The sequence below is a fragment of the Castor canadensis genome, chromosome 3 (assembly GCF_047511655.1).
Source record: "Castor canadensis chromosome 3, mCasCan1.hap1v2, whole genome shotgun sequence".
NCBI classification, from domain to species: Eukaryota; Metazoa; Chordata; class Mammalia; order Rodentia; family Castoridae; genus Castor; species Castor canadensis.
In genome coordinates, this window is record NC_133388.1 from 198,019,674 (window position 1) to 198,036,247 (window position 16,574).

Below are 16,574 nucleotides of genomic sequence, written 5' to 3' on the forward strand. Positions count from 1 at the left end.
ACCACTAGAACTTAGGCTGTGGGTCTGCTTCTGGCGGTGACACAAGGCTGTACCATGCACACATAGGAATCCTTGAGGAGCCAAGGGTCAGGGATTACCCCCTGCCGGAAGCTGGCATTTTGCACCTGGCATTGTTCCTTGGGTTCCTGCAGGCCAAGTGCAGGTGGAGGGAGGGGCTTCTAGGACCTGGACTCCCTGCCAGGGACCCACCCCAAGATGTTTGTGTCCTGTGTAAGGGACCGACATGGCCAGGAGATGGAGGGGGAGGAAGGGGTGGGTTCCTTCAACACTTGCCTGTGTTGAACAACTGCAGTGTACCACAGGGTGCACTTGCTGGGGAATACTGTGGTCAACCAGGCTGACCAGACTCTGGCCCTAGGGTCCAGCAGGAAGACAGCATTTCGTGCTTCTGTGATCCCACCTGTGTAAAACTGCAACCGAGGCATGGGGATCCCTCCAAGGAGAGCCCTGGGAACCCAGCCCAGGCAGAGGGTCGGGGAAGGGGAAGACAGGAGGAGAGGGGACAATGTGTAAGGCAGATTTCATAGCATCTAAGAATGAGGCAGGATGGCTGAGCTGGAGGCAGGAAGGTGGGCACAGATGGTGTAAGCTCTTCGGGGCCTGGTGGGATGGGACATAGTGGGCAAAGTGAGGGACAGGAGGGCAAAGGCCAATGGGCTCAAGGGAAATATCCTCAGTCTCTTCCTCCTGAGGGGTCACCTCCTTGAGGACAGCACTCAGAGGCAAGCCAGGACAAAGTGGGTGTTACAGGGGTAAGTGTGAGTAATGTGCAGAGATGGCCCTTCTTAGGGACAGTTAGAGCTGTCCTGACCAGCGGTGAGTTCTCCGTCCCTGGAGTATCCAAGCAGATCCCAGGGATCCAGGAAATTCAGCTCCCACTCTGCCACAGCTGCCAGCCTCAGAAGCAAAACCCAAAGAGCAAAGAACTCAGCCTGTCCTTGATGGAAGAGCAAGGCAGCAGGTGTCCAGCCCGGCATGGAGCAGGGGAGGTGGTGCTGCCCCCTGGGAGCTCCTCTCTTGAGCAAAGGTCCACTGCCAGAAGCGCAAAGCTCTCCTGCCATCCCGAACCACAGGCAGACCTGAGCCGGCCTCCCTGGTCACCTGCACAGGGAGTCATCAGAGAACCCTGTGGGGAGAGAGAAGACAGCCAGGCCTTCTCAGGGCCATCACGGAACCTGTGACAGCTCCCAGGCAGAGTCCCCCTAGTCGAGGCACTATAGCTTAGGCCAGGTTACTGAGTTATTTACGTTCTCCCGGCTCCTCCTCCTCCATCTCAGACGTTTCCAGTTTCAAAAGGGTCAAAGGGAGGAGTGCTTGGGACAGCCTTGGGTAATCAGGTTCTTTGAGGGGTGCTGAGGGAAGGAATGTTGGGGGTGCAGGTTGGGATTGAAATGCCCATGGGGGCCAGATCTAATTCTCCCCAAACGACCCCCCCCGGGGGGAGCGGAGGCCTGAAGCAGGGTCGCAGGTTCAGCGGAAGCCTCTCAGCAGAGCCCCTGGGGACCTGGTGTGTCCTCTATCACTTGCAAAGTCCCTCATCGTGGGCCTGGGAAGTGCTGGAGTCTGTGGCTCCACTCAGATCAGGAGCTGAGCCTGCTTTCTCAAGAGCTAACACCTGCCTGTGCTCTATCCAGGATGGAGACACGACAGACGCGCTCAGCGCCCCTGCAACACCAGACATAGCCGCCACGTGTCGCTGTGGTGCTCCGCGCACCCGCCGACCCCGCCCTGGGAAAGGCGAAAGCTACGCGCCGCCGGGGACTCGGCACAGACCATCGAGGGCGCGGGGGGCCACCAGGAGCTTTAGGCGGGGCTCCGGCCCGCGGCTCTGCGGCATCCGGAGAGGCTCCCCCTCAGCCGGCTGAGCGAGGTGGTGTGCTCCAGCCCGCAGCGCTAGCGGTCTCCGGGGCAGGCGGGTAGCTGGCTGCGGCACAGCGGCCCCGGCCCGCAACGAGCGCAGAGGGGCCCCGTTGTACCCCGCGCCTTCCGGCGCCGCCGCCGCCGCGATGGTGGGGCTGCTGGTGGCGTTGCTGGCTCTCGCGCTTGCCTTCTTCGCTCTGCTGGACGGATGGTACCTGGTGCGCGTGCCGTGCGCCGTGCTGCGCGCGCGCCTGCTACAGCCGCGCGTCCGCGACTTGCTGGCTGAGCAAAGCTACTCCGGACGCGTGCTGCCCTCGGACTTGGACCTGCTGCTGCACATGAACAACGCGCGCTACCTGCGCGAGGCCGATGTGGCCCGCGCCGCGCACCTGACGCGCTGCGGGGTGCTCGGAGCACTGCGCGAGTTGGGGGCGCACGCCGTGCTGGCCGCCTCGTGTGCGCGCTATCGCCGCTCCCTGCGCCTGCTCGAGCCCTTCGAGGTGCGCACCCGCCTGCTGGGCTGGGACGACCGCGCCTTCTATCTGGAGGCACGCTTCGTCAGCCTGCGCGATGGCTTCCTATGCGCACTGCTGCGCTCCCGGCAGCACGTGGTGGGCACCTCGCCGGATCGAGTGGTGCAGCACCTATGCAAGCGCAGGGTGAGCAGCCCCGGCCCCCGTGCACGCCCTCCCCCACCCCCCGCCGCCGGGGTTCCCAGCGGTCTCCCAGCCCTGGGAAGGTCGCCAGCCAGTGCTTCTTTGGGGTGCCCAGTCTGATCTTGTACACTCCTAACCTTTTCTCTGGGCCCAGGGCTTTACTCATTGGTGCCCTTCTACTAGGGGGTCTCCAGGGTCCCTGAATCAACTTTATTGTCAGGCTTAACCATTGCAGAACCTGATCCCTCAGGGTTTTACTTCCCCTCTTCCAAAACAGATGCCCAGACTCCCCCCAGGAGTCTGTCTGCTGGTGCCATGAGTCCTAGAACACTAAGCCATCCTCTCTGGTCTTTGGTTCTGAATATGGAATGGAGATGGTGGACAGTTAAAAGTGGTTGCCAAGAATTATGGGGGACTTGAGATATCCCCTTCCCCTTTCGCACAGCTTGGAGCTGAGGGTTTGGATCCTGTTTTCCTGGATCTGGGGTTGGATTGAGAGGGCTGCAAACCTTTCAGTCTTTTTGTAGTTTAGAGAGGGGAGGGCCCGGTCCCTGCAGACGCTCAAGGCCCCTCCCCAGGGCCCAGTCCTCCTAGCTCTGTGGCAGAGCCAGCTACTGCAGTATGGCAACCATGGCCCTGGGGACAGCCAGTGGTGATGGTTGTCAGGGCAGGCCTCAGTATCTGAGGTGGGGAAACAGGCTCAGAGAGGCAATGGCCGCCAGCTAAGGCTGCACAGTGATGGATCACGGGCCTTGCTCCCTTGTTTTCAGTCCTGAGGTTGGTTGGTGCAGTCCATGTGAGAGGTGGGGGGTGGGGATGAAGGGCGGGGTCACTATGCAAGGAGGAGGTGGAACTTGCACACCCTAAGGAGGCCCAGCTCAGCTGGAGGGCCAGGGGCTGGCTGGGGGTCACCCCTCATTACTTGTCTGAGTCCCGGGATTAGGGAGGATCTCAGGCAGAGGCATGTGTGTTTTGGGACAGGATGAATCTGAGGTTAGAGGTCCTGTAAGCAGAGAGGCTAGCCTGAGGTGCTGTGATCAGGAAGGGACAGCTGGATCTGACTACTGAAACTAGGCAAGGAGCAGGTGGTCCTGAGAGCCAGAGCTGGACATGAGAGCAGAGCCCAGCCCTGCCCTGCCTGGCCCTTGGTAGTTTCCTCCTGGTCTTACCCCTGAGATGTGGTGGGCATCTGCCCGGCGTCTCTCTCGGCAGCTCTCAGTGTTCAGTGGCAAGGCCTCCAGCTCTCAGGCTGCTCAGTGTCTTGTTCCCATCAGAGTGAGGACTGTTAAGAATAGAGTGGACCAACTCAGAGCTGGCCTGGCAGATCAAATCCAATTCTCTTGGTACCTTTGAGAAAGAGAAGGGCTCTCAGAAAGGTCACTCTAGCCCTTTCCTGGGAGCATAGCTTCCATGGCCAGTCTTCTTCTGCCCCTACGTCCTGCTCTTCCTCACTTTCTCCAATCAGCCAGCCTCACAGGCCTTTGCCTGGTTCTAGGGATTCAGAGACCTCAAGCATGGTGCCACTGGGGTGGCCTGGCAAAGGGAGGTTGGGTGGAAAGAGGAAGGAGGAAGTAGGAGCTCAGAGGGGCTAGGGGAAGTATGGGTGGGCATTGAGGAGGAGACTCGTGGAGGGTCACAGGGCTGGGGAATGGTGTGGGCAGAGGCCCAGCAGTGGGAGGGCAGCAGCCTGTCTGGGTGCTCCCTTGGTGCACCCCTTCCTCGGAAGACCTCATAGCAGCAGGTAGCTCGCCAGAGCCTCGATCTCCTGTCTCCCTGTAGGTAGAGCCCCCGGAACTGCCGGAAGACTTACAGCACTGGATTGCCTACAACGAGGCCAGCAGCCAGCTGCTCCGTGCTGAGAGTGGGCTCAGTGACACCATCAAGGACCAGTGACCGCCACTTCTGCACCCCGCCTGCCCTGCCTGTCACCCTGTCCCACAGAATGGACAGGCTGGCTGGGCTCCTAGCTGGAGTGGCTTTCTGACCCCCTTTACCCGCTTGACCCGCTCTCTGCTGGACCCCCACACTGGCAGCTGATGGAATGGCATTGGTGGGGCTGTCTCTACAGTGAGGCTGTTTACTTAGGGCCCACGTTTTTTTTTTTTTGGGGGGTGGGCTGGGGCGGATCATTGGAGTCACATACGTGTATGGCCAGACAGGCCACAACAGTCCTGGGCATGGGCTGGGGCTCTCCAGGGCTGGCTTAGGGCCTGGGCCTGACTCAGGGATAATGGGGCCCTCGAAAGGGTCACCTTACAGCTAAGGAAACTGAGGCCTGGACCACCCACAACTTCTGAGAACCCAGAGGGCTAAGAGGGCTGGTCCCAGCCTGGGGCTCTGGCAGAGAGGGCATACCATGTCTAGCTAGGGCTCGTGAGGTGCAGCCCTGGGTGTGGGTGTTATCTGTGCCTGGCTTCTGCTCTACCAGGCCAGGGTGAGGACAGCAGCTGGAAGCCAGGAACTGACTCCTTGCTGCCCTTCCTGGAACCACACCTGAGTGCAAGCCAGGAGTTTCAGTGATGCCCTTGACCCTTCCTCTGCACATCCCACCCCACTCCATGCTACTGTCCTTGCCTTAGTGCTGCAGGGAAATTGGAATCTTTTATTTAAAGAAAGCACAAGATTAAAGAGTTTTAAGGTGCGTGTGCTGGAGAAGGTGCTTATTTCTGAAGCCTTGTTTGCCTGCTGTGCCCATTCCCTGGTGTGTCTTCGTGTGTGTGTGTGTGTTGAAGGAGGCCAGGCTTGTCAGGCTCCTGTGAACCTAGGGACCAGGCTGGCAGGGCTAGACTTATTACTGTCCTGGAGAACATGGGACTGACGCCAGGAGGAAGTTGCCCAAGGCCCCTCGCTGTCTTCCTGCCTGCCGCCTTATCCCCAGCCCATGAAGCTTGGCAACCCTGTACATAGGTACATGGCCCATGTTTTGCCCTTCCTTCCTTGGAGTCCTGGGATGGCCCCGGGAGGCCAGGACCTCCAGCCTTCTGGGGTTATGGGGGAGAAGGAAACAAGTGTGTAGAGGCTGTTTTACACCTTTAGAGTGGGACCCCCCCCAGGGACTTAAGGCAGGTGAGTGGGGGATATCTATGCTCTGCCCACTTATCCAGGGGGAGTCCAGAAGGCTCAGAGTCTGGGAAAGGAAGGGGGAGGAACAGGCGTGGTGAAGGGCTCCTGTCGGGGCAGGGCCATGGTTGGCAGCCAGGGAGGCTGGCCCTAAGCTGACCCCCACCCGCCCTGCACCTCTTGCCCTGCCCTGAGCCTGGAGGCAGTCATCGGATGGACATGTCTTTTTCTTTTCATCTAAGAGGTTTTGGCCAAGGCCCTTCCAGGTCTCAGAGAGACAGGGTGCACATAATAAAAGGCCACAAGTTTCTCCTAAGACTCCAGACAAGAAGTGAGTGTCCAGCCAGTGGTCCCGAATGACTGGTGGGAGCAGAGGAAGCTGCAGGACGGGGTGTGCCTAGAGATTGCTTGGGACGATATGGAGGTACCGCTTGCGGTCCCAGCCTCCGTAGCTGTCCCTAGGGCCGGGGGTGCCATCGCCTGCCCGCGCAGTTCCAGGATTAAGAAGTGTTCACCCAGGTGAGGCAGGTGTCCTCAAGGCCAACCGTAGGCTAAGGGCTTTCCGAGGTCCGCTGAGGGCCGGGACCTTAGCCCATCGGGGTCCCCACGTGCCCGCCCTGCGTCGCCGGGGACGCACGCCCCCTGCTGGCGGTGCTGGCGCAGTGCGGCCTCCCACTGCAGGGATGCCGCTGACTAGGGCAGTCTTCAGAAGAGTCCGGATGCAGTAGCCCTGCTGCTCCACTGGGCAGCGACATCTGCACAGCTCCTATGGTAAGGCCATGTCCTTGACTCCTAATCCAGAACCCCCCATCTCTGGAAGTCCAGCCCAAATGGAGGGGAATGACCCTAATGGGGAGACCGCAGGCCCTGCGGAGAGGCCCTAAGGTAGGATGCCCCTGCATTCGTGCTCCCACGCATGTTGGTTGCCAGTGAAGATGGGGGTGGGGAGGGGGCTGGGAGGAAGTAGGAGCTGACCTCTGGGCCCTTCAGAGACAGGAGCTCGCACAGGGGTCCTGAGGGATGCTCACACCATCCTGGTCACTCGCCCATGCCCGTCCAATCTGCCAAGCTGGCTAGCCTGCTGCCTGCTTCACATGGTCCCCACCCGACAGCCACAGGTCCCACAGCCCCATGGCTTATGGGGTTTGACCCAAGACCCAGCTGGGCAGAACCCAAAAAGTGCCAAGCCCAGAGGACACCAACAAGAATGCTAGCCTGGAGAGGGGCATTAAGGCCTGAGGTGCCCAGGCCCCACAGCTGGTGGGCAGAGCACTGTGAAGGGGACAGCGGGGGCCACCTGTGAGCCAGGGAAGCAGCAGCTGAAGACAAGGTCATCTGGGTCTGAGGTCCTCTGGGCACCTGGGTGGGGAGTCAGCCCCTGAGGCCATTCTGACCAGCGGCTACCACAGAGTCAGCCTGGCCATGGGGTCTGAGGGACAAGCTGGCACTGGCCACTGTCTCATCGAATCTCCCAGCTGCCCCAAGGGAACAGGCAGGGCATTGTCAGAGGGGATAGCAGGGACTGTGGAGATAGGTCCCTCCCAGGTAGAGGGAGCAGGCTGCCCGAGCTTCCTTGTGCTCTCCTGCTCTGCCCTCCCCATCTTGTGAGACATGACTGCCCAGCCAGACCCACCCAATCCTGGAAGAAATCAGGTCCAACTCCAAGCTTTGTTTCCACCCTAGAGTGGGTGACCTCTGGGGTTTGAGGGGAGATTCTTGGAAAGATGGTTTTCCTGGGGCTAAGGAACATTTTGTGTCCTGGTGTGGAGTAGGTTTGCAGGGAGGGTGGCCCAGGAGGCATTTCTGCCCCTAAGCGTTTGTCTCCCCATTTGGGAAAAGGGCCCAAAGAGCCCTGGATGAGAATGCAGGTTGGGTGCCTAAAAGATGGCAGAATTCAGCCCAGCTCTCCTGCAGGCCTTATCTGTGGATTCTCAGTGCTCAGGAAGGACAGAGTCATCTCCACCCTTGACTTATTTATTTTCTACAAGTTTAGGAGACAGAATAAGTGACCTGAGATTAAGTGAGCTCTGCTTTCAGAGATATGCAAGAAGAGGGAACCACAGGCTCTGTCAGGAAATGAGGTGCTGGAGGAGAGTGGTCCCGAGCACGGCCAGAGTCCCCATGCCTGGTCTGGCCATCCCCACAGAATTGCAGAGGTCACGGAAGCAGCAGAAGACAGGGCGGATAGCCCCAATGCTGTCAGGGTCTGTGGCCAGGCAGGAGCTGGAGCAGGAGCGTGTCACCATGGGGCTCTGGATGAAGGGGTACTCTGTAGGGCAGGCAGGCATCAGAGCCCACACCTGCCTGACTGCATACCCTCCCCTCTGTGCCCTGGCTCCTCCAACCTCACCTGCGTTCCCCATCCCACCCTTGACTGTGACATATATTAATAATACACCAGCCCCTGCTGAGTGGTTGCAGTGCCCAGGCCTGAGGCCCTAGCCCAAATTCTGTATCATCTGCCTGCCCCACCCCCATGCCTGGCACCCAGCACGGGGTCTCTGAGGGGGCTGTGACTCCCTGGCTGCAGGCAGCCCCTCTAAAGTGGGGAAGCCCCCCCCCTACCCTTTGTGCCCCTCCTCCTCCCAGGCAATGCTGGATGGAGGGAGTCATTTGGTGAAGGTGGGCCTGACCTCTGTGTAGACCCAGGCCCTGCCTGGGTCCAGCCTTACCCGACTCCACCGTCTCCAATGTGGTCTTGCAGGCCGTGTCTTCCGGCTTGCACTGGGTAATGTTCTTGCATGAATAAATGGGTGTGGGCCAGGCACAGGCGTAGCACCTGAAGGCCTCACCTGGGCAAGGAGCAGGGACAGAGCCTCATCACCCGGCCTGGCAACCCTGGCCTGGAGCCGGGAGGAAGGGGCTAGAGATCTGCTGAGATCCTTCAATGCCCAGCTGGCTTACTGGCAGACTTGAACACTGCTTCCACCACCCAAGCTTCAGTCTCCCTCGACAACAGGGGCCATGATCCCTTTCCCAGGGGGAAGTTGGGCTTTAGGATCCAGAAGACTCACTGAGAACCTAGGATGCCCTCAGCCACAGGGCCCCCCAGATGGGCAAACCGAGACCCAGGGCAGGATCCCCTGGCAGCCACACCCCCAGCCACTCACCACAGCCCATGCTCCAAGCTGCCACGAGCAGCAACCATGTGGCCCAACGAAAGGCCATTCCTGAGCGCTCAGGAGCTGGGAACCGTGGCTGGTCCCATGTTGAGGATTTATACCAGCCCCTCCAGCTCCTGCTCCTGGGCGGCAGCAGAACCTGCTGTGACTCAGTAGGGTGGCTCTATGTAGAATGGGGAAAGCTGGTGGACCATGGGCGGTGGACAGCAGCCATCATCACTCACCAGCTCCCAGGGGTGGGACTCCTTTGCAGATTCCAAGGGAGCCCTTGTCTGAGGACCCTGGCCCTGCCCTGGGCAGACACACCTCGTACTGGGACCTCACCCCTCCTCCTGTTGTCCTGGCCAGCTCTGATTGAGTGACTGAGGACATCCTTCCCACTGATGAGTCACTCCCTCCTGGCTCTGTCCCAGGGCTTCACAAGCTTCATGGCTACAGTCTTGAGGGACCTCCAGACCCAGGTGTAGGGCACCTACCAGTGCAGGGAGCCATGTGGGAACAACAGCTCCATCTGCCTAACCAGGGGCCAAGGCTGTCCTCATGCGCACAGACTTTTACTGCCTGATATATACCTGGTACCCACAAAATAGAAACTGTGCCAGTGTAGAACAGGAGAGTGCCTGGTGAAGTGTAAGTGGTGTGGGGGTGCTGGTGGCCAACCAGACCCTCTAGAGCAGATGGGCATGGGGCCCCTCATCACTGGTCCCTGCCCACTAGAGCTTCTTGGTTTTAGGCTCCTGACCACAGGGTACTTACTGCCCACCCTGCAGCCTCCTGGCCTGACAATCTCATCTGACCTTCAGCGCTTGCCTGCCCACCACTCAGCATACACCATCCTGTGCTCATGCCTTTTCCTGTGTTGGGCCTGTCTCAGTGTGGGCACCCCGTCTGGTTTCCCATCCAATTCCTCAAATCTTCCCCATGCTGTAAGATCCATATTCCTCTACCACCCTGCCCAGTATACATCTCTTTGGTTTTTCTGTTTTCTACAATTCTAATGGATGACTGTATGAGTGAATAGATGGGTGGATGGACTAAGGATGGAGGAATGGGTGGATGGATAATACATAGGTAAATGGGTGGCTGAGTAGATGGATGGATACATGTAGAATGAATAAATGGTTGGATGTGTGGGTAGATGGATGGAAGGTAGACAGACGAATGGGTGGCTGGATGGGTGCAGGATGAATGGATGGTTAAATGGATGGATGGATAGTTGGCTAGAAAAGTGGGGGTAGGCGGGTAGCTGAGTACATGGATAAGAAGACTGGATGCACCTGTGTGGAGGGCTGGTTGGTGGGCCTTGCCATGGAGTAGGGGAGTCACACTCTATCTTGAAACAGGATAGGAAGCTGGAAGGAGCTCTGGGTTGGCACCTAGGAGGCATGAGTTTTTCTCTTGACCTTGAAGCTCTTTCCGTGTGTGGCCTTGGGGTGGCTCCCTAGTCCTTTCAGACTTTGGTTTCCTGTTTGTAGGTTGCTAGGGCAGAAGTGGCCTGCCAATGTGGACTGAGGCCAGTTGTACAAGGCTTTGTAGAAAACAAAGGGCGGGCCAAGGGAAAGACTATGGTTACTGCAGATCAAACAATGGGTCCTGCATGTGGATAGAAACAACAGTGGTGGCTCATCCCAGGGGCTCAGTCCACAGCCCACCCAGAGGTTGCCATAAGAGCCAGGGAAGGTCTGGTTCTGGGCCTGGTAGACTGAACCCAGTCCTGGTTCCCTGGCTGCCCATGTGACCCAGGCCTACTTGTAAGCACTCATTCTTACCTCCCTCTCTAAACTAGGCAGAGGAAAATCTGCTCCAGAGGAAGGCCATGAAAACTAGCAAGTGTACAGCATGAGCAGGTCTCTGCCACACTGCAAGCTCATTGCAGAGCTCAATGCAGGTGAACTTGGAGCATGGGGTTGTGGGGTGGGGTGCCAATAAGCAGCGCAGGCCTGGGTGCTGAGAACAGGAGGTGCTGATGTGTTGCTAGTTGAGGCCACGTGCAAGGGACCACTTGTCCTGGCTCTGAAAAGGAAGGAAGACCTCAGGTGTCAAGGATGGCAGGGAGGATGCTGGGGTAGAGTGGCAGCCTAGGGAGGATGTCCACCTTCCTGTGGGCAGACCAGCACCACTTTGTCCCATTTCCAAGCCTAGCACTCAGTGGGCAGGAGGAAAAGCTGTGCTGTGTCTGGGACAGACAACACTGGGAAGGGCACAATTTACACCCTAGTTTGGCAGCCTCTTTGTGAGTCCACACCCTCCCCACTGGCATCAGGTGTAGAACTGGGAGACCAGGTTTGAGCCCAGTCAAGGACAATGTGTGACACGAAGAGGCAGCTCACTTCCCAGAACCTGGGACACAGCTATTACACAGACCTGGGGAGCCCTGACCCTGTCAGAGGCTTATGGTGTGGCCACAGGCAGGTCACTTCTTCCTGAGCCTGTCTGATCTTTAAATTGGGACAGTGATTGTTCCTAGCCCTCAGGGTTGCTGGGAAGCTGAACTGAGAGGGATGCCCGGGCCATGTGAGACTGCAGGAGCAACTGACAGAGGCTCTGGTGGATGCACTTATGTCCTCCTTCCTACTGCCTTCCTCTGGTGGGGAGTATAGAGAAGAATCTACTGGATCTCATCCAAGCCTGGCCAGGCACCTGAAGCGATTCTCACCTGCTACCCAATATGGAACCATGGCCCCTCCCTGTTCCCTCCTATCCAAGTGGCTAGGCTACTGTTCAGTTCACACCCAGCCCCAGACATCTGCCAGGCCACTTTATCTGTCTCTGGGAGCTTGGCTCTTCGTCCTTGACCACTCCCTCCTCCCTCCTCTTGCAGGGACCAGGCTAATATGCAAATCACACCACACTCTACTCTTCTCAGAAATGCTCCCTGGCTCTCCGCTGCCTTCGGGATGCAATCAAAGCCCCAATCCCACCACTGGTGCTTGATGCCTGCTCTACCCTACCTGGCCTGTTGGGCCTTTAAGACTCTTCCCCTCTGGCTCAAGCCTGGTCATGCTAACTGTTGAGTAGCATTTACTTGAGGATGGACGGATGGAACGATGAATGGATAGAGGACAGAAGGAATATGTACATGGATGGGTAGATGGATGGATAACTGGGTGCATAGTTGGGATGGTGGATGGATGAATGGGTGGAGGAGGATGGATGGGATGGGTGAGTAAATGGATGGATGAAAGGACAGAGGACAGATGAGGTAGATGGATGGTTGAATGATGGATGGTAGGGTGAATAGATGGATGGATGAGGTGAGTGAGTAGGTAGATGGATGGATGGGTGGGGGCATAGTTTGGTTGATGGGTGGATGAATGGATGGGTAGATGGATGAGTAGACAGTGGATGGCAGGGCAGATGGGTGGGTGGATAGATGATAGAAGGATGGGTGGGTGTTTAAATGAGACGATGGATATATGGATAAAAGGATGGAGGATGGATGGATAAATGAAAGGGCGGATGGGTGAGATTAGTGGATAGGTAGATGGTTGAATACAAGGTGTTCATGTTGTATCTTGCAGGGAGACCTCAGCTAGTGCTGTCTGTAGCCCAGCATAAACTTTGTCCTAGAACTCAGGGCTGGTGTTGTCTACACCCGAGACCCAGACATCCCTGCTCCAGAGTGGCAAGAAGGATGTTCATCCCTGTGTCACACAAGCCATTGTGGTGAGGATCCCTCTGCTGGTCAGGGTAGATCAGGGGCAAGAGCAAGGCCAGAGAAAATGGTCTTATCACTCTTGACTTCAGATCCAGAAGGAGGGTGCTAGAGCTGGCAGGTCCCAGGAAAGCAGAGCCTACCCCAAAGCCAGCATATGAGTGGGGCCTGGGCCACCAGACACTGAACTCTACGCTTCTTTTCTTGCCTGTTCCTGCTCCTCCTCCCCATCAGCCCAGTTCCTGCCCTGTCCACTTCCTACCGGATGTGGGATTGCATGAGCCACCACAGTGGTGGGTCCTTGCTCCAGCACTTCTCTTTCTGCCCTGCTTCCCCAACTGGTGACTCAGAGGTCCCTGGCTGATGGACTAAGGCTATAGCAAGTCCTAGGACAGGGACAAGTCCCCTAAAAGTAGTCTCAAAACCAATGAAGTTGAAATTAAAGATGGGGTTCTAAGGCCTCGTATAGCCTGTGCCTAGGCACATGCCACAGATTGAACACTTCTGTCACACTCTGAGCCTTGACCCTGGTCACAGGTGGCCTTGTCCCCAATCTCTCTGGGATTTATGGAATGCATGTGTGTATGTAAGGTGCACCTGTGACACAAGAAAAACCAGGTGAGAGGGTGTGATGTGATGACAGGACCATGTCTCCCTGCTAACAAAGTCAAAACTTTGACTTTGACAGCCCTGAATTGGGCCACCCACGCCAGCACCTGGGAGGTTGCCTCAGTTTGCCCTCAGTGGCCCCAGACAGAGGGTGGCTGTGCTTGGGGTGGGCTGAGCCCCAGGGTTGGTGGTGGAGCTCACCAGGCTGAGGACACTCTGACCCCTGGGAGCTGGCCCAGGCCTGCAGAGCCCCATGGCAGCAGGTCTTGATCACAAAAGGCAGGGTAGGGAGTTCCTGCGTCCTAGGGACAGGGGCCTCCTGGGCCCCTGGTCTCTTCTCCAGGCATGGGGTATTCTCAGCAGTTCCTGGTCATGGGACCCTTGCCCAGGAACAGAGCCTCCCTCCACCCAGGAGGGTAGCGATGGCTGAGGTACAAGGCCCCTTGGACTCAGCATTGTGGGTTAGGAGTATGCTGGAAGGAAGGAAGGAAGACCTACAGCCCATCTCAGCTTGGCTGAAATGCCATGAACTACGTGAGGGGCCAACTCACCCAGGGACCCGGAGCAGGGAGGGTGAATGAGGGCTGGGTTGTGGAGGCATACAAGTCAGAGGAGAGGCAGGTGGTAGGGTGGCAAAGAGGCCTCTGCCCACCTTGGTAAGGCTCTCCACAGCCCCCAAGGAACTGATGGGCAGTGATCTACCCGCTGGGTGAGTGTCTTAGTCATGGTGACTGTCCTTGCTTGTGGGATTAAGCTTCAACCCATCACAGAAGACTGGAGGAGAGACAGACAGGGACAGGGAAAGTTAGAGACGTAACCCAAAGACCCCTCTCCCTGCCCTGGAAGGCAGCTCTGTGCCCAGAAAGGAGACTTAGGAGGCCGGATGCAGGTGCACTGTATTTCTTTAAGGCGTCTGGGACTGGTCAGCACAGGGGCGGGGTAGGGGTAGGGTGGGGGTAGGGCTCTAGAGCAGGAGGCCCAAGAAAGGGGTAAGTGCGAGGGTGAGAGCCAGGTTACCCAGGGCAGGTGCCCCATCCACATTGCACAACTCAGAGTTACAGCAAGACACTGGCCGGGTTTGACCGATGCTGTCCACGTCTGAGGGCTCACACTTGCTGGCACAGGACTTGGTCACCGTGGAGTCCCCCAGGAAGGGGAACACTGTGGGGTGCAGGAAGTGTCAGCTGCAGGGGCAGGCCATTTGCTGCCTCCAAGTCCCAGCCTCAGGAACCACCCGTTGTGGAGTCATCCACCCCAGGGGTCTCAGTCCCCCCATTTCCACCAAAATTGCTGAGTGTTATGAAGTGTCAAGGACACACATCGTGCCTTGCATTGGGATTCCCCAACTTATGGGCTGATTCCTACCAGGTGCAGAATGAAAACCCAAAACTGTACGTAAGCCAGCCCTTCCCAGGGACTCCCAGCAAGCTGCAGGTGCCCCTTTGACAAGGAGAGAAGTGGGGAGGAAAAGGGAAAGGAGATGGGTGGCCCAATTGCTGGAATAGAAAGCCTCTGTTTGGAAATGGTGGGATGGTGGCTGCAGGCCATGAAGGGCTCAGCTGGCCAGGGGTGGATGGGCTAGAGAGGGCTGTGAGCCTGGCCCCCACCCTGCCCCACTCATGCATACTGACCGATCTCCAGGGAGTAGAGTGTGGTCTTGCACATGGTTTCGTTGGTATGGCAAGTGGAGATGGTGACACAGCTGGACACAGGCATGGGCTCCTGACAGGTGAAGCACTGTAAGGCCATCACTGGGAAAGAAATGATGAGGGACAGGTCACACTGGCTGTGCCCCTCAAACTGAAGAGATAGTCTACAAGGTGATGCTCAGCCTACCCTAGAAGCCCAGGTCTGAGGGTGACAATGACACTAGCTGGGGCCAGTTGCCCACCAGCCAAGACTCAGTGAAGATGCCAAGAGCATAGAGTTGGGGTCAGGACAGGCTCTGACTTGGGCCCTCAGATCCCCAAAACAGAGTGTGGCCCTGGGGAGATGGGCTCAGCCAATGGCCAGGGCAAGGAGAGCTGCCTTGAAATACTGGTGAGGAGGCCCAGGGAGACTAAGGCCCAGGCATCACCACAGCAAGAGGTCCAGAGGAAGGGAGGCCCAGGCCCTCAGGCCCTCATCAGCAGAGTGCCCTTTCCCTTTAAGGCTGCTGTGGGATCAGGTAAGGAGGTCCACGGAGCCTGGCAGGTACCAGCTCAGCAAAGGTGCCCTCTCCTTAGGGAGAGGGGTACAGGTAAATAGGGTGTACTTCCCCTGCTTAGCACCCTGCTCCAGCCACAGGAGCTCCAGTGTGCCTGGCTGGCTCCCACTGTCCCAAGAAGCCTGGGTGCACAGGGAAGTCACAGATCCTTGTGTCCGCTCTGTGTAACCTGGGTTGGGCCTCTGTTTCTGGCCAACCTCAATTTCTTCCCTCCAGGAAATGGACAGAGCCACCTGGCTTGGGTCTACACCACTGAGCCCCTTGCTGGTACAGTGCAGGGGCGATGTTCACCCCATTGTTCTTTCAAACCCCAGGTCCAGTACTTGAACCGCTGCTGGACGTGTCCAGGCCTCCTTTCCATCCCCATTGCCAGTCCCCAGACCAGCTTACCCCCAGCCTTCTTGGGCTCTCCTTCTGTTCAGTCCCCAGCTTAAAGTTCTTCCCAGGTACAACTCCCCAGCTGGCACCATGGCCTTGGCACTGGCCCCTGCCCGTCTGGCTAGTCCCGGCCTCTGACCTGGCAGTCAGCCCCTGCTGACCTTCTTTGGACCCAGATCCCTGTCCTTCCTGGCTCTCCATTGCTTCCCTTCCCTCCCTGGACCCTGCCAGTGGGCCAGTTCCCTGTCTACCCCCATCCTCTCCTTCTCCAGGTCTCTCCCTGAGGTGCCCACAGTGTGCCAAAGTTGGCAACGCAGAGTCCTGAGGAGCACAGACGTACTCCTCGGTCCCCACTCCCACCCCCCACCTCCGCGCCCCTCACCAAGCTCCCTGCAGGCGGCCAGAGTCAGTGCCAGCAGTGCCAGTCGGGTCCCCTGCATGGTCCTGGTCCATACACTCGCCCTCCACTGGTCTGGCGGGGATACCAAGTGCGGTGGTCTGACCGGTCTGCTGGGCAGATTAGCAGGATCAGGTTTCTGAGGGTGGAGGTGTGGAGACCCCGCCCCAGCCCTGGGGCCCCTCCCCACCTCTTTGACACCCCATCCCCTAGAGTACTCCGCCCCTTCCAGACCCCTCCAGGTCCACCCCTCCCTGTCAAAGTTCCTCCCCCCTTCCACCCGCCTAAGGCTGGTACTCCACCCCTTCCTGACCCCTTCTCCCTGCCTGGGGGCCTCCCTTACTCCTCCTCCCCTCCACAAAGAACCATCCAGGGACTCTGAGACTGCCTGGAAGGGGAAGTGGAGAGTGATGTGATCCTCCTGCTGAACTCCTGCTATCTCAAGAACTCCTCTGCCTTGCTCTTATTCCAGGGCAAATTCATGATCTAGGGGCTCTGGGTTAGAATCTTCCTCCCAGGTCTGTGGTGGGGGGAAAGGGGGCATGCAGAACTGAACTGCCACTGACAAATCAGCCCAGAGTTTGCTCAGAGGCTTAAGGGACAAAGGCAA

At 58.0% G+C, this 16,574-nt stretch overlaps 3 protein-coding genes across 3 annotated transcripts; 1 reads left to right on the forward strand and 2 right to left on the reverse strand.

Moving 5' to 3' along the window:
• Positions 1-1,705: 1,705 nt before the first annotated feature.
• On the forward strand, positions 1,706-5,178 carry Them6 (thioesterase superfamily member 6). Its single transcript, XM_020156736.2, has 2 exons — positions 1,706-2,540; positions 4,317-5,178. The coding sequence occupies exons 1-2, from the start codon at positions 2,028-2,030 to the stop codon at positions 4,428-4,430; spliced, it is 627 nt and encodes a 208-aa protein (XP_020012325.1). The 5' UTR covers positions 1,706-2,027; the 3' UTR covers positions 4,431-5,178.
• Positions 5,179-7,557: 2,379 nt separating this feature from the next.
• Positions 7,558-9,008, reverse strand: Slurp1 (secreted LY6/PLAUR domain containing 1). The gene is made up of 3 exons (XM_020156657.2): positions 8,708-9,008; positions 8,270-8,389; positions 7,558-7,866 (listed from the first exon to the last, which is right to left on the reverse strand). Exons 1-3 carry the CDS (start codon positions 8,763-8,765, stop codon positions 7,667-7,669), a joined length of 378 nt encoding a protein of 125 aa, XP_020012246.2. The 5' UTR covers positions 8,766-9,008; the 3' UTR covers positions 7,558-7,666.
• Positions 9,009-13,880: 4,872 nt separating this feature from the next.
• On the reverse strand, positions 13,881-16,083 carry Lypd2 (LY6/PLAUR domain containing 2). The gene is made up of 3 exons (XM_020156720.2): positions 15,950-16,083; positions 14,615-14,734; positions 13,881-14,144 (listed from the first exon to the last, which is right to left on the reverse strand). The coding sequence occupies exons 1-3, from the start codon at positions 16,005-16,007 to the stop codon at positions 13,948-13,950; spliced, it is 375 nt and encodes a 124-aa protein (XP_020012309.2). The 5' UTR covers positions 16,008-16,083; the 3' UTR covers positions 13,881-13,947.
• Between the last annotated feature and the right edge of the window lie 491 nt (positions 16,084-16,574).

What these genes read in the sequence shown, in the direction of transcription:
- Them6 (XM_020156736.2), top strand. Translation starts at nt 2,028, where the DNA reads ATGGTGGGGCTGCTGGTGGCGTTGCTGGCTCTCGCGCTTGCCTTCTTC. An exon ending in AGCACCTATGCAAGCGCAGG is followed by an intron (nt 2,541 to 4,316) that starts GTGAGCAGCCCC and finishes GTCTCCCTGTAG; the next exon opens with GTAGAGCCCCCGGAACTGCC.
- Slurp1 (XM_020156657.2), bottom strand. Translation starts at nt 8,765, where the DNA reads ATGGCCTTTCGTTGGGCCACATGGTTGCTGCTCGTGGCAGCTTGGAGC. An exon ending in AGCTTGGAGCATGGGCTGTG is followed by an intron (nt 8,390 to 8,707) that starts GTGAGTGGCTGG and finishes CTCCTTGCCCAG; the next exon opens with GTGAGGCCTTCAGGTGCTAC. An exon ending in ATTGGAGACGGTGGAGTCGG is followed by an intron (nt 7,867 to 8,269) that starts GTAAGGCTGGAC and finishes CCTGCCCTACAG; the next exon opens with AGTACCCCTTCATCCAGAGC.
- Lypd2 (XM_020156720.2), bottom strand. Translation starts at nt 16,007, where the DNA reads ATGCAGGGGACCCGACTGGCACTGCTGGCACTGACTCTGGCCGCCTGC. An exon ending in GGCCGCCTGCAGGGAGCTTG is followed by an intron (nt 14,735 to 15,949) that starts GTGAGGGGCGCG and finishes TTTCTTTCCCAG; the next exon opens with TGATGGCCTTACAGTGCTTC. An exon ending in ACTCTACTCCCTGGAGATCG is followed by an intron (nt 14,145 to 14,614) that starts GTCAGTATGCAT and finishes TGCACCCCACAG; the next exon opens with TGTTCCCCTTCCTGGGGGAC.